This window comes from Peromyscus leucopus, chromosome 3, assembly GCF_004664715.2.
Source record: "Peromyscus leucopus breed LL Stock chromosome 3, UCI_PerLeu_2.1, whole genome shotgun sequence".
Lineage (NCBI taxonomy): Eukaryota > Metazoa > Chordata > Mammalia > Rodentia > Cricetidae > Peromyscus > Peromyscus leucopus.
Genome location: NC_051065.1, coordinates 58,843,057 through 58,857,808, shown reverse-complemented (window position 1 = coordinate 58,857,808; position 14,752 = coordinate 58,843,057). Strand labels below are relative to the sequence as shown.

The window sequence follows — 14,752 nt, the reverse complement described above, 5'->3', positions numbered from 1 at the left end:
GTTTCCAAAGAGGAAGAAGTGTTAGGTCAACCACTACCCAACACGCAGCCAGCTTTATGTGAGACAGTTACAGACTTGCAACTGTGTTTGGAGAACACAGGGGAGAGCAACCCAGGATAACTTGGTTTTATAGTTCCCTCAATGAGGAATGTTTACTATTCTAAATTTGATAATTTTTGTATGAAAAACCAGAAGTCCTAGGCAACAAGAGATAATGAACAGCAGTCTGCTTTAATTGGATAAATTTCTGTCCTAGGTGGATTATCTGTTGCTATGATAAACACAGACCAACTTGGTGGAGAAAAAGGTTTATCTGGCTATAGGTTACAGTCTATCATTGAGTGAAGTCATGGCTGGAACTCAAGGCAGGAACTAAAGCAGAGATTGTAGAGGAACACTCTTCACTAACTTGCTCAGCTTCCTTTCCTACACAGGACAGGGGCGCCTGCCTAGGGGTGGCACTCCCCACAGTAGACTGGGACTTCCTACATGAATTGTCAATTTTAAAAATGCTCCACAGATATTTCCAAAGGCCAGTTTGGTGGAGGCAATACCCCGTCTGAGTTCTCTCTTCCCAAGTGACTCTGGGTTGTGTCAACTTTACAGCTGAAGCTAACTATTGACACCATGTATGGGTTTTCTTTTTTAGATACAGCCTCTTGGGGGTTTATTGAAAATTATCTGATTAAAAATTGTTCTTTGTATTTTATTTTTAAAATAACAATAATAATTGGCTAAGTACAAAAAACTAAGTTAGAAAATGAGGTATAATCATTATAGATAAGAGATATTTTTGATTAAAAAAAGTCAAAGAAAAAATGCTTTAGTTGAGAAAGGACTTTGTATGGTAAGACAAATATTCTTCCAAAATAAAAATGAATGAGAATAATTTTAGAAGATTGGATTATATTGTAGAAAGATTGTGAAAATAAAACTTAAAGTGGATATGGCTCTAACTATATTAAGTATAATATAAAATATTAAAATTTTAAGGTCAAAATTCAATAGCCTGAGATAAATTAATGCTTGATTCTGTTTGTGACAGTAAGGTTTTCTTAAATATTGATCTAATTTTACTAATGTTAAAAAAAAAAACAAGGACTGTGTTTTTATTCTTTTACTAAATGAGACATTCAAAACCTGGGATTGAATTTTATTTTTATGTTCTATGGTTTCCCACTGGACAAAGCCTTTGCTTGTTAGATATCCATTGCCTTAATAGTAACTTGGGGCATTCTACTAACTACATAATGATCATGGAAGCCATTTTAATAGACAAATATTTAATTTTATTTATAAAATTTGGCCTATTTGATTGAAAAACAGTACCAATAAATAGTCAAAATTAACTAAAGCTTTGACTTTCTCCTAAGGTTTACCCATTTTGGAAAAACATTATTTTTTGTCTGCTTTTCGAGACAGGATTTCTCCATATAACATTCCTGGCTGTCCTGGAACTCACCCAGGCTGGCCTTAAACTCACTGAGATCAGCCTGCCTCTGCCTCCCGAGTGCTGGGATTAAAGGTGTGCGCCACCACCGCCCCGCTATCTTTTTAATGAAATAAATACTTGGTCTCAACAAAATGGCTGTCTAGACAGAGAGCTTAACAATGATACCAGTTGACATGCTACCGTGGAAACCTAATTTCTATCCCTAGATGAACTACAGGCAACTAACAATTGCTGAAAGGAAGAATTAGTTTTCTCCAGGAATTAACCACCAAAATGACTATCCAATACCAACTGGTCATCCCTAAAAATATACGTACAAGCAACATTAGACAGCCTTAGTACCATTTTTAGGAAATGCATGTGTCTTTAAGTTTTATGATTTATAACAAAGGAATCTTAAAGGTCAAGACTATGTCACGTGTCTTTTTCTAACTTGCAGGTGTTAGCCTTGGATTTCAGAGATGTGTATTTCATTTAGAATACCCATAGAGATCAGTGCACCTCTCACCCTCATCTGAGAAGCTCCGATTTGCAGTAGATGGTGATAACAGACCCACAAGTGGCCAAGGTTCCGAAAACAAGAGGCTGCAGAATTCTCAGCCCCAAAGAAAACCACCCCTAGCCCACTTCCACAGTTCATCATTGCAGAAGACAGGGTGGAAAGAGTGTAAGAGCCAGAGGCAGTGGATGACTCAAGGAAACAGTTTCTGGCCACAGCAGGGCAGCTGCACACATGAGCTCACAGAGGTTACAATAACTGGCACAAAACCTGTGCAGATCCAATCCAGGTAAAGCCCAGCATTCAGAGGGGATTGAGCACACAACACAACCCTCAGCCATGAAGTTATTGGCAACTGTTAGCTACTGGGAGAGAGAAAGAGTTTTTCTAAGAGCTTAGCCCCCGATAAGTTGACCACAAGCCAGTGAAGACCACACATCCAAGATATTTAACACAAATTGTTCTTGAGGAGAAAGGAGGGAGGGAGGGAGGGAGGGAAGGAAAGAAAGAAGAAAGGAAGGAAAGGAGAGAGGAAGGAAGGAAGGAAGGAAGGAAGGAAGGAAGGAAGGAAGGAAGGAAGGAAGGAAGAAGGAAGGAAGGAAAAAGAAGGAAGGAATGTACAAAACTCTCAAAGACCTAATGAAAAGTGTTTAAAGTACTTGACATTCTATTAAAGAATAAGTAAAAAGTATATGAACCATCTCTATTAAAAGCATTTGCTACTACAAAGAAACTTATGACAACCAAAAATTCAAAATTAGTTAAGAGTCTTCCTCAGAGAATAAGGAAACCAGATGTTTCATCAACTGAAAGGAAAAAGGGTCATCACAGCTTCATTCTAACGAGAGGGGGAAAAATGTACCCAGGCACCTCTAACCTACTCCTGGACAAGACTAGACTAGACAAGATGAACTTTTAGGTTCACATTCCTCAGATGAAGCATACATCTGAGAACACATGGGCTTCAGAAACGCTGGATGATACTCATTTTCAAGTCCATTGACAGTCAAGTGTCTCAAGTAACAACATTTCTCTTTGTTTCTTAAATCCTTTTATAATTAGTTCTTTTCAAAAATTGCCTATGATATTTAGTATTTCACTTGGTATATTCCTAAGCAATAAACCAGTATTACTTTTGGTTTTAATGAACTTACAGAGTCATTAATCTTGTTTGCTTGTTTGCTTTTTGGCTATGATTGCTTACCCAGAACCTCTGCCTACTCAAAACTAGTTTTCATGTTTAAAAGATTCAAGTGTGGGCCTGGAGAGCTGGCTCGGTGGCTAAAAGCACTTGTTCTTGCACGGGAATTATTACTACCAGAAGAAATAAACTTCTGACTAAAAAAATTAACTAGGTCCATCCAATTGAAGACTGTAAAAGGCCCTATAATATGCTCAGATGTTGAACAAAGTAATTTTACCTCCATTATTCTAGCTAGAGATACCTGATTTGGCTAACTCTTTTCATTCATTTATACAAAAGACACCAGCCTCTAATAACTACAACACCCACAATGTTTCACACCTTCCGTGCTGAAGTTTCTTCATTAAGGGTATTTAAGGTGTTCTACAGTACAATAAGCTGGATTTTTAAACAATATTTATATTTTGCTAATTAAAAGGAAATAGGCAAAACTACAGTGACTCCTTATAAAGTCCCATTTCCATTTCTGCCATGAAATGAGATTTAGTTATGCCTATAAGGACTCTAACATTCTGACTTCTTTTGGGGGATGGGTGTAATGCTTGGGATTGAACCTAGGCCCCTCATGCTAGGCAAGCACTTTACTATTGTGCCACATCCTCCAATTAAAACTGTGATTTCTAACAAGTCTAACCTCTTGTTTCTATCATTGTTATTAATATTTGGTGCATGAAACAATCTTGTTAAAAGAAGGTTGATAGGAATACTATATTGCTATCTAATTTCTTTTACAATGTGGCTTTCTATTTAGTTTCCCCAACTAAATCTGGATTAATACCAATATAATAAAACAGATCTGGCCAGTAGCCAATGGATAAGAGCTATGATAACTTGAATACTGAAGATTAATCTTTCCTAAAGTTAAGAGTAAGCCACTCCACCTGAGGGTATAGCTATGAAATCAAGCTGGCCAGAACAAAAACAAAAAATAAAAACAATTAAAAAAAAAAACACTAGAATTAAAAGATAATAGATTCATTTAAATACTCCAATTATAAATAAAGATAGTTCACAGAGTACAAGTAACTAATCACGGGGGCAAATATATAGTCAATCTAGGGTTTTGTTGTTTGTTTTAAAATTTTTTGTTGTTTAAATGCCCATTTCCTTCACCTGTTGTTACCTTTATGCCATTAAGCCAAACAATGTTCTTGATTATTTTAATTTTTGGTATGTTACTCTTAATATATGTCACATTATGTCAAATACAGAGGGCTTTAAAAAAACAGATCTGGAACATAATGGTCAGTAGATTTTAATGATATGATCCAGAAGTTGTTTCCTTAATGGCTTTCACAGGCTATTCCGCTCTCCTGAAGATTGCTGTGCTGCCTACTACTCAGCCTCATCTACCTCAGATGCTAGAGAGCATTTCCTAGCAACATGGAACATTAATAATATTTAGTAAGTACCATGTGTCCCCGCCCCATGTACAAAATGTGATGCTTGGTCGACAGAGGAACAGTAGACGAGAGTTCCCAGGAAGCTGCAGCACTTTCAAACTGAACCTTCTTCAAGGCTTGTTAGCTGATTAGACCCTCAATGATGTGGAGAAGTTAGAACATTGCAAGTCCAGAGCCAAACTATTTGGGGCCATATGTCTCCCTCTTAATATATACTTGTTTAAGAGCTGTTTACTGTTGTCCTGTGTACCTGACCTAAGAGCTTCATGACCATTAGGCAAATTGTGGGGACTGTAGAAATGGAGCACTAGTTTTCTTTGGGATGTACTGACTTAACAGACCATGAGCTTCACAACTCAAGAGCTAAGTGTGTCATCAGATAACATCTGAGGGCTATAACGAAGGTTTCCCCACTTGCTGTAACCCGTTCTTTGATGTTTCCACCAATGTAATAGTGAATAGTTTCTTTGTTATTTATAAAAAGTTCATCAAACCTTTACTACCTTGGTACATGGAATTTGGGGTAACCTAATCTGCTCTCCTAGTCATAGTTGCCCACATGTGGCTCCAGAATAAACTCTGAGAGGAGAGTTGTGTTTTGAGTCGACAGTTTGAATGCCTCAAACAGTAGTTGCCAGCCTTTTCTCAACTTCTTTTTTTTTTTTTTTTGGTTTTTGGTTTTTGGAGACAGGGTTTCTCTGTGTAGCTTTGGGCCTTTTCCTGGAACTCACTTGGTAGCCCAGGCTGGCCTCGAACTCAGTGATCCGCCTGGCTCTGACTCCCGAGTGCTGGGATTAAAGGCGTGCGCCACCACCGCCTGGCGTTTTTTCTCAACTTAAGAGAAGCGAATTTGCTTTCTTAAGTCTTTCATGAGCTTCATGTGCTATTCATTCCATGTGTGCTGAAAATATAGTAGCCTTCAATGAATACATGCTTTAATTTCATGGCACTGAGTAGGTAATGTTATAGATCGATCAGTGGTAGACAAAGAGTCCTGGGCAAAGTCGAGGTTCAAACTCTCCCTGCTCCCCTCCCTCCCCCCAAGAACCAAATTGCTAATTTCCTGTGCCTCTTTTCAAACGGTGGCCTGCGATGCAATGGGTTTCTAATATTAGGTTCATGTAGTATTACTGAGCATTTGGACCCGGGCTGTAAGCTGGGAGCTCCTGATGCATAAGTCCGGCGGAACATATTCCAGCACTTGGTCTAATCAAAAATACAAGGATAAACACCGTTATTTAGCAAAATCTGGTTGTGTACTGAAAATGCAAACTGGAAAGCAAATATTTGCTTACTAGGACCAGGGAAGACTCCTAGAGCTAACACCTGAACTAGCCCCTGGCAGTAGTCTCTCTACCTGCCCAGTTTCCACTAGGACATTCCAGGACAGCAACCTGTTTCATGACTTTTTCATGACTAATCGCTTTCAGTAGCTGGAAAATCGGGGAAACATACTTTTTTCAGGCAGAGGAAGCCGCTTTGTGAACAAAGACCACAAGGATGTGAAATGTAAGGCTCTCGGGGAAGGCAGAAGCGCGAAGGAGCGTGGTGGGTGGGAAACGAAGCTGAAAGATACAGGATGGCAGGGTGGAGATCTGCTAGTGGATGAACCAGGACCCTCTAGAGCCAGAAGCCGGGCTGGTTCACGGAGGGTGGCGACGTTACAACGGTATTATTCCGGCCCCGGGAGCTTGAGCGCAGGAAGAAAGCGATCAGAATAACCCTAGAAGCCCCGGGAGTCAGTCGCGCGCCGTGAATGCGGACGTGGCGACCAGTGGGCCACGGCCCGCCCACACGTCCAAGAGCATAGAACTGGGACTCGGCGTCCCCACAGGATGGGCGACCCGAGCTGGGCGGGAATCCGGTCCACGCAACTCGGCGCGCTCGCGGGGACGTGGCGCTTTCAAGCCAATCACGGCGGCGCGATTGTGGAACCAATGGCCGCACGGAAAAGCAACGCATCAGCAGCGGTCTTGCTGATGATTGGTGGGAAGGACGCCGACAAGTCGGATGGGGGCGGGGCGAGGAACCGCTTCCGGTTGGGCGGTGCTTGTGCGCGGGAGCTGACCCCCCGGGTGAGCTGCGGCCACGGTCTCCTGCAGCGTGAGCTCCCGCGAAAGGTAAGCACCGTGGTGCTCGGTGGGTCTTCGTTTGCCCTTATTCTGTCCGTCCGCCTTGTTCCTCATGCGGAGTGGGTCTTGCTCACTCCGGCCTCAGGGTGCCCGGGTGGGCCTGAGACTGCTCTCTGTCCCCCGGCTCGCCGTCCCGCACCTCCGCGGAGAGGGCTGTGGCCCAGCAGACTTTGGCCCCCGGGCCCTGCGCCCTCCTGGGCCCCGTTTTGTGCCTGGCTTCGCGCGTCCTTGTTCTTCGCCCTGGCCCCCTCCACTCCCAGTGTCCCTGGGACTAGAGGGTCACTTTTGTTTGTTTCCTGAAGGTCGGAGAGACTTGGATAGAGTTTGGCCAGCTCCCTGCCACCTTTCACAGGCCTACTGGGAGCTGCCACCCCGTCCCAAGGCCACATCCCGTGAGTGGGTTGGAAGTGCCAAGAAAGAAAGAGTTTGCTGTCTTACAGGATGTAGGAAGATGGGGAACAAGACGAAAGCTAACCCGATGTCATTATTTTAAAAACGTCTTGTTAATTAGAAAGGAACGCTACACTTTTCTGTGTTCGGCTGATTATAGCCATTAATGAAAAGCAGCTTTCACATGTTAACTACTAGGAAATTAATTGCCTTTAAATAACCATGTTTTTTGCTTGTCTTTCCCAAGTGCTAGTTCTAATTTTTGGCATGCTGTATTCAGATGTGGACTTAATTCACTGTAGTTGCTGTAATTAGGAGTGGTTTTTATTTTGTAAAGCATGAGTGGGACAATTCAGTGGATTCCTGCTAAAACTTTTGGGTCTTTGATCCAAATTCCTAAGTGTATAAAGCCCTGGAACAGGATTTTTTAAGAATTGCATTCACTTCCTGTCATGGACTATCAAGTCAGCATTAATAAATTGGGACTAGTAACACTCAAGTTTATTTAATTGAGCTTGAAGGTAGAGAAACTTGGAATGACTGATAAATTATTCTTTACTATACTTGAAAGCTGGTCCAAGACAAATATATATTTGATCTCATTCAGTTAGATTTAAGTATCAAGCGATAGTCACCAGTGAAGAACTTGTGGAAGTCCAGATGAGAGACTTTGTGTAAAAGGCAAGTCTGTTTAGTCCTAATCTGAGTTTGACAGTGTTTCAAGGGTCTCCAACAGGAATTTTTGTAGAATCAAAAGTAGGAGTTATGAGCTCACAAAGATACTGAACTACGCGCAAGTGGGTGGTAATCATCTCAGTCGTTTTCGATCTGTTTGGTGCCATTCATCCAATGATATGTTCCATATACCTTTGATGGAGTTTTATATCATTGCGTCAGTGCAGGAGACTAGTATGTTAGTATTAGCTCCATTTTTTTGTAACATTGATGTGACGGGATATTTCAGGGATAGCCAGAAATAGTCTTGGGAAATGCATGATTGAGATCCTGGATTCTCTCTCTATGAATTTTTGTTTGTGGGTTTGTTGTTGTTTGTGTGTGAGAGAAAAGGTCTCACTACATAGTCCTGGGTGGCCTGGAACTCACTGTGTAGATCAGACTGGCCTCAAACTCATAGAGATCTGCCCATATCTGCCTCCTGAATGCTGAGATTAAAGGAGTGCAGCGCCACTGCAGCTTTTCTGTGAACTCCTTAATATAAATGCTGTTATTCTGTCGCATATATTAGAGTTAAACATATGAAATAACACGATTTTCTAAATTACATTTGTTTATGGAAACGGGCATACACATGCCATGGCATGCTTGTGGAAAACAGAGAATGACGTGTGGAAGTCCATTCTCACCTTCCACTGTATGGGATCTGGGATCCAACTCAAGTTGTTGGACTTGGTGGCAAGTGCCTTTACTGACCGAACCCTCTTGCCAGCCCCTGAAATCACGTTTTTGCCTATACCTGGCATTTGATCAGATCTAGTAATGGAAATTGGGAGTTGAAAAGCACAGCAAAACCACATTGTAGCTAAATATCAACCAGTTAATCCAATAAAATGTATTGTTTCTAAAAAATACAAGACTTTACATTAGGAGCTATAATTTATGTTAACTTATGCAGAAATTGTTTCAAAATTGCAGAATCTGGTGGGTGTGGTGGCACATGCCTGGAATCCTAGCATTTGGAAAGCCTACATGGGAGGATTGCCTCAAGCTATCGGCTACCTTGGGCAACATAACGAGTTCTGAGCCAGTATGAGATAAAATGAGACCCTTTACCCATCCCCAAACCCCCGCCAAAAAAAAGGGTGGACTTGAGATGGTTCAGCCACTGAAGGTGTTACCTGCCAAGCTTGACACCTCAGTTTCATATCCAGTACATACATGGTGCGAGGTGAGAACCAGTCTCCTAAAATTGGTCTCTGACCTCAGCCCATATGTGGCCACATGCATGCACACACACATAAATAAATGTTAAAAAAGCAAAAAAGTAGAACCTATGAGGAAACTAAAGCAAAACAGAATAGCTTGTGGTCATTATTGTGGAATAATGCAAACAAGCTTCAGGATAATTGGTGCAGACTTCCAGCTGGAGTTATAACCATAGTAGCTAGGTTTTTTTCAGCTAACATCTTGTTTGATTGCTTCTCTCCCCCCACCCCATCCAAGATCTTAAAATTATTTAGGCTTTTGACACTGAAGCAAGATTAGGCTAAAATGACTACCAAATTCTCAAAAGATTTATACATGTTAAATATACACAACAGAATCCACTACTGGACACCAAAGCTTTTTTCCATATATTTTGCTAGAGTAACTTGGACTATGAGTTTTATATTAAAATTTCATCCTAAAGAATCCCCCCACCCCCCAGGATTTCTAGAACCTTTTCCTTACAAGTAAGTTGTTTTTGTTTTGGGGGGGTTTGAGGTTTTGAGATTTGTTTTTGTTTATGTTTATGGGTATTTTGCCTGCATATGTCAGTGTACCATGTGTGTGCAGTTTCCAAGGAGGCCAGAAGAGGGTGTAGGATCATCTGGAACTAAAGTTACGTTTTTTGGCCACCATGCGGGTACTGAGAATCGAACTCAGGTCCTCTGGAGGAGCCGTCAGTACAGTTAAACACTGAACCATCTCTCCAGCTTCAGAGTTGATTGTGTGGCCAGAAAATTTTAGTTTGTGCTTGATTGCTTTGGTTGTAGAACTAATTAAACCTGGATTATAGTTTCAGTCGTTCTCAGAGCTTCGCTAGCTAAAGTTTGCACTTGGGTATACTCAGCCCTCTCGTATTTCTTGGCACTTGATGAATTAGAATGTATTGGTAAACTAGTGTGAACTGACTGTCACTAGACAAGTGCAAGCTGATTGGTCAGTGTCATGCCTCTCCGGATCTCAAGGATGATTTGACTGTTGTGAGACAGCCTGTATCAGAGGTTCTTATGCTTTAGTCTGTAAGTAAGGAATGTCGGATAGATAACAAGGTCATTTTTTATTTCTAGAGTTCACAACCCAAGTCTTAATATAGTTAAGTATAATGCTGTCAAGCTGTTACCCTTGATCCCCACTAAATAAAGTAGAGCCTTAACCACTGAGTCCTCCGCTCCATGGTGCAGAAATTCCCCTTCTGCTGAGTGTCCAAACTCAGAGAACTGGAATTTTACAACCACACCCACTTCTCCCATTGCTAACATTGAGCAATGGGTCTTTGGTCGTCCAGAATAATTGTGGAATCTCTCAGAATTAATGTTTCTAAAGGGCGGAATTTAATATAGACATCTAAGCAACCAGAAAGGATGGGTGAGATTGGTGCTGAAAAAACAGAACTTTCAAGGAATTTTTTTTTTTGAGACAGGGTTTTTTTGTTTTGTTTTGTTTTTTGTTTGTTTGTTTTGGGACACGGTTTCTCTGTAGCTTTGCACCTTTCCTGGAACTCATTCTCTAGCCCAGGCTGGCCTCGAACTCACAGAGATCCACCTGCCTCTGCTTCCCGGGTGCTAGAATTAAAGGCATGCGCCACCACCACCCAGCTCTAGCTTGACCTTTTGATTTTGTTTTGAGACTACATCTCAGCTGTAGCCCAGGCTGGCCTGGAATGTATAACTTGCTGTTATTCTGTGTGTGTGTGTGTGTGTGTGTGTGTGTGTGTGTGTGTGTGTGTGTTGGGTGTGTGTTGAGTGTCCTTTTCTATCAATTTCCACTGCCTTATTCCTTTTGAGACAGGCTCTTTCTCTGAATCTGTAGCTAGGCTAGCAGCCAACAAGCCCCAGCTGTCTTCATGTCTTCACTCCCCACAGTACTGGGTTTATGTGGGTGCTAGAGATTGGAGCTCCAGTTTCACATGCTGGCCCAGCGAGTACTCTTATCCACTGAGCCATCTTCCTTACAGAATTTTTTTTGTTGTTTGTTTTGTTTTTTGTTTTTCGAGACAGGATTTCTCTGTGTAGTTTTGGTGCTTGTCCTGGATCTCACTCTGTAGACCAGGCTGGCCTCAAACTCACAGAGATCCGCCTGGCTCTGCCTCCCAAGTGTTGGGATTAAAGGCGTGTGCCGCCACCGCCACCGCCACCCGGCCAGAACATTTTTTTAGGGGAGGTGTTTGAGACAGTTTTCTTTGTGTAGCTTTGGAGCCTGTCCTAGAACTCACTCTGTAGACCAGACTGGTCTCGAACTCACAGAGATCTGCCTGCCTCTGCCTCTGCCTGCCTAGTGCTGGGATTAAAGGCGTGTGCCACCATCTCCCTAAATAGACCTTACTCAAAGTACAAATTTCCTATTGTCTATTGCAGAGATGAAGACTGGGTGGGGTCCTTGGCTTTGCCAGTTGGCTGGCCCTGGTGACTTTTAGGCAGTTTAATAAGTGATAAGATAGAAAAGGGGTGACTAGATGTTGAGGGAACAGAAGCAGCATAGATGTGTGGGTGAAGGTAAGCTTGCAGTAATGGCTGTCTGGGAAAGAGTGGTTTGTGTGGTAGGGACCTCAGAAGTGGGTCAGATTCCCTGGAATTGGAGTTACAGGTGGGTAAGAGCCACCCGTGGGTGCTGGGAATCAAACCCTGCTCCTCTAGAAAAGCAGCAAGTGCTCTTAACTGATGAGCCTCCTCCTTTTTCTTTTTTGTTTGATGTTTGGTTTTGTTTTTTGAGACAGGGTCTCACTGTGTAGCCCTGGTTGTCCTGGAACTCACTATATAGACCAGGCTGGCCTCCAGCTCACAGAGATCCTTCTGCCTCTGCCTCCTGGATGCTGGGATTTAAAAGCATGTGCCACCATGTCTGGCCCCTTTTATGTTTAAGGGCTTTTATATAAGCATGTTCACCATTAGCTGTGCTAAGGATTTTCTTAGTTTTTGTAGAGGGCTCTATAAATCCACTTAATAGTTTAAATTCATAAGCCACTATTTGAGGATTACAGGGAAATAGACACTTTGAAGGATGTATAATATGTTGGCATGTTTAATTTATTTCCTAACACAGCTCTCTTCCTTTGCCCTGGTTCTCAAAACTTTGAAGCAGAACCAGCTAGAGGTGTTTGTGGGGTGTAGTCGAATTAACAGCCTCTGAGTTAGAAGCTTTGCTGAGAGAATTTTCTGATTAGGTAAATGTTTACATATAAATGTGAGTACTTACTCTAGTTAGTTTCACTAGTGACATCCCCAGGAAAGGAAGATCATCTGTGGCTGGGTTTAATCTTCAGATTAGGGCAGGGTGGTATAATTAGTTTCAGAAGATGGAGGTCCCTGACTTCTGTAAGCTTGTATTCATTTCCTGGGGATGTTATAGCAAGTGCAGCAAACCGAGTGAGCGTTTCAGGTACTACTTGTCTGTGTGGTATGGGTGTGCACTTGAAGTCGGAGGACAGCTTTGTGAGGGGCCAGTTCCTCCTCCCACCTTCATGTGGGTTCTGGGGTCAGACTCAGTCCTCAGGCTTGAGCAGAAAGCACTTGACTCCTGAGCCGTCTCACCTGCCCCTGACTGTTGTTGTTTCTAAACGGAGGTTGATGTCCTCTAACCATTGCAAAGGCTGAGGTTGAAGCACAGATGTTGGTCGGGCCATCCTCTCTTGGAAGGCTCTTCCCTGACTCTCCTCACTTCTGGTAGCTGTCAGCGATCTTTGGTGTTCCTCGACTCACATGTGTGTTACTCCAATCTCTGCATCTGTCATAGCACAACATTTGAATTCTGTGTCCAAATTTCCGTCATTTTAACTTGATTACATCTGCAAGGACTGTATTTCCAAAAAAAAAAAAAAGGTACATTCAGAGATACCAGAGATTAGACATAATAGGAGAGGAATAAGAAATACAGTGAAATTGCTAAGAACTTATTTTCATTGATGGAATGGGGGCACACACATTCAGTATTCATGTTCCACAATGAAATATTAATTAAAATATCAAAGTCCAGGAAAACTATTCCCTTTGATTTGATTTTAAGGTTTTGTTGTTGTTCCTTGAGCTCTTAGCCTCTCTAGTAATAGAGTAAGTTGTTTGTAAAGTGTATGAAACAGTTTTTTGGTTTGGGTTTTTTAAGACAGGGTTTCTCTGTATAACAACCCTGGCTGTCTGGGTTTAAATGCCTGTGCCACCACGCCTGGTGTGAAACAGGTTTTTAACTGATAGCCTCTGGAATTTTTCTATCACATTTTTTAGTAAAGTTCCAGCCTTACGTTTATTAGATTAGCCTGCGACTGTGATCCGAGAGTCTGGGGGAGCCTCTCAGGAATCTGTACATTGAATAGTACCTGGTGGCCTTTGTGTCTGAGCAAGTCTGGGAAGTACAGCTATGCAGATGAATATATAATGGTGTTGTTACTTAGGAATGGGCATCCAAATGGGTTGGTGAGTCAAGGTTAGCCTGTGTAAGAGACCCGGTGCTATTGAACGAGGAAGCCACTGAGGATGTCAGTGGTTCCTGCTCCGATGATCATCAGAGTCACCAGAAAAGCTTTGAATGCCACTAATGCCTGGGTTCAGCCTGAGAGAGTCTAAGAGAATGGGGCGGGGACTCGTTACTTAACTCTTCTAGATAATTCTAATACTCAACTGTGTTGGAAGACCAGATCACTGATAAAAGTACAGAAAGCAAAGGATTTAGAATCAGGATTTAAGTCTTATCCTTCCAGTTTTGACTGTTATCATCTTGGACAAAAAAGATTAAACTTTTTGGTGTTTCTTGAAGAGAAACTATTTACAAAGTAGTTGTTTGAACTATAATTTCCTGATTAGCCTATAGTCATTAAGGAAACTGAAAATGTCCCACTGTACGAACTGGAGGTCTGATAGCCTACTGTACTTATGGATTAAGTAATAATATTTGGCTAATATAAAAGACTTAGATATGTGTACCTATCAAATTAATAATATAATTGAGCCATGTTTTGATTCCTTATTGTCAAGCATACTGCCGTTTGTGCTAACTGCTTTTCCTTTACAGAAGGTTGTCATGGACCTGCGGCAGTTTCTGATGTGCCTGTCACTGTGCACAGCCTTTGCTCTGAGCAAGCCTACGGAAAAAAAGGACCGAGTACACCATGAGCCTCAGCTCAGTGACAAAGTTCACAATGATGCCCAGAATTTTGACTATGACCATGATGCCTTCTTGGGTGCAGAAGAAGCAAAGAGTTTTGATCAGCTGACACCAGAAGAGAGCAAGGAAAGGCTTGGGTAAGATGCCTGTTCTTGGTCAGGGCAGGGGGTTCAGGGGGTTGAGAAACACCATTTATAAATCAACTAGTTTTTGTTTTTTTGTTTTTGTTTTTTTTTTCTTTTCTGGTTCAGTCACTAATAAAGCTGTACTGAGCTCTGTCCTTCTGAGTACTAACAGCAGAATTGCTAACACTAAAAAATCTAATAAAATCCCTTCTTTCATATATTTCTGCAATGAATAACAATATACTTCTACAAAGTAAAATCATTTTCATGAAAGTACCCTGTAGGCCTGGAAAGATGGCTCAGTGGTTAAGAGCATATACTGTTCTTGCAGAGGACCCAGATTGGGTACTTAGTACTCTTGTTGAGAGTTACCTATCTGTGACTCCAGCTCCAGGGTATCTGATACCTTCTAGACTCCAAGGATACCTGCACTCACATGCACATGGCAACACACAGACACATGTACACATAATTCAAAAATGATAAAAAAAAATATTTTTCCTAAAGTAAC

The 14,752-nt window shown here is 41.8% G+C and overlaps 1 protein-coding gene across 3 annotated transcripts in view; it reads left to right on the top strand.

The window, feature by feature from the left end:
• The first annotated feature begins 6,579 nt into the window (after positions 1-6,579).
• The window catches only part of Calu (calumenin), a 28,954-nt gene continuing 20,781 nt past the window's right edge, over positions 6,580-14,752 (top strand). For 2 of the 3 annotated variants that reach the window (XM_028866223.2, XM_028866222.2), the window contains exons 1-2: positions 6,580-6,679; positions 14,024-14,253. In XM_028866223.2, the coding sequence (XP_028722056.1) occupies positions 14,033-14,253 (221 nt within the window). In that variant the 5' untranslated portion in view covers positions 6,580-6,679; positions 14,024-14,032. Of the gene's footprint in view, positions 6,680-14,023; positions 14,254-14,752 lie in introns of those variants that run through there. The other variant, XM_037203695.1, reaches the window with a different exon arrangement.